This window comes from Rutidosis leptorrhynchoides, chromosome 5 (genome assembly GCF_046630445.1).
Source record: "Rutidosis leptorrhynchoides isolate AG116_Rl617_1_P2 chromosome 5, CSIRO_AGI_Rlap_v1, whole genome shotgun sequence".
NCBI lineage: Eukaryota > Viridiplantae > Streptophyta > Magnoliopsida > Asterales > Asteraceae > Rutidosis > Rutidosis leptorrhynchoides.
In genome coordinates, this window is record NC_092337.1 from 53,036,935 (window position 1) to 53,037,895 (window position 961).

The window sequence follows — 961 nt, forward strand, 5'->3', positions numbered from 1 at the left end:
CTTCTAGACAAATTAAGGCGAGTAGGAAGCCTGTCAAAAGCGAGCCTCCACAAAAAAACGTTGATCTTCCTCGGTAACACCTTCTCCCATCTTGTAAAGGTTGTTGCAGTAGGAAGCACAACATCATCTACAAATTTCCTAGTATCGCTAACAGAATAATTACCATCGGTGTTATCCATCCAAACCCACGAATCAGGATTGTTCGACAGCTCTAATGGACCAATATCAGCAAGCATACCATGCAGCAAGGCCATGTTCCTTGCACCGATATCTGCTCAAATCCAAGCCCATGACCAGCAACCATCTTGCAATCTATCAGAAATCGAGCAGTCTGCATTAGAATCTAGACGAAACAATCTTCCGTATTTATCTTTTAGAGTGCCATCTCCCTTCCAATTATCCTTCCAAAAACTAAACGAACGGCCATCACCCACTTTCACACGTAAAGCATTAGAAGGCAGGTAACCCGAATGTTTGGCATTGTCAAAACATTTAACTATATTCGACCATAAACCATTAGTTGCAACAGAACCCCCATCTAGACCAGCTGTATAGCCATGAATAGCTTTCAAGACCATGGCCCATAAGCTGTTAACCGAGGTGTGAAATCTCCAGACCCACTTACATAGGAGGCTGCAATTAAAAGCACGCAAACTCCCAATATCAAGCCCGCCTTTGTCAAAAGAGGCTAACACTTGATCCCACTTAACCCAATGTATCTTCTTATTATTATCTGTCTCGCCCCAAAAAAACCTTGCCCTACGACTCTCCAAGCTTTTGATAATTGAATCCAGACAACAAAAAAGAGATGAGTAATAGATACCAACACTTCCCAAAACCGATTTGATAAGAGTGAGACGGCCTCCAACGGACAAAGATTAGCCTTCCAAGCAGACAATTTCTTATCGAACCGTTCCTCTAAATATTTCCAATTAGACACCGACTTCATGTTGCATCCCAT

At 42.4% G+C, this 961-nt stretch overlaps 1 protein-coding gene across 1 annotated transcript; it reads right to left on the reverse strand.

Annotated features, from left to right (window-relative positions):
- Positions 1–275: 275 nt before the first annotated feature.
- Positions 276–961, reverse strand: LOC139848624 (uncharacterized). The gene is made up of 2 exons (XM_071838345.1): positions 828–961; positions 276–774 (listed from the first exon to the last, which is right to left on the reverse strand). Exons 1-2 carry the CDS (start codon positions 959–961, stop codon positions 276–278), a joined length of 633 nt encoding a protein of 210 aa, XP_071694446.1.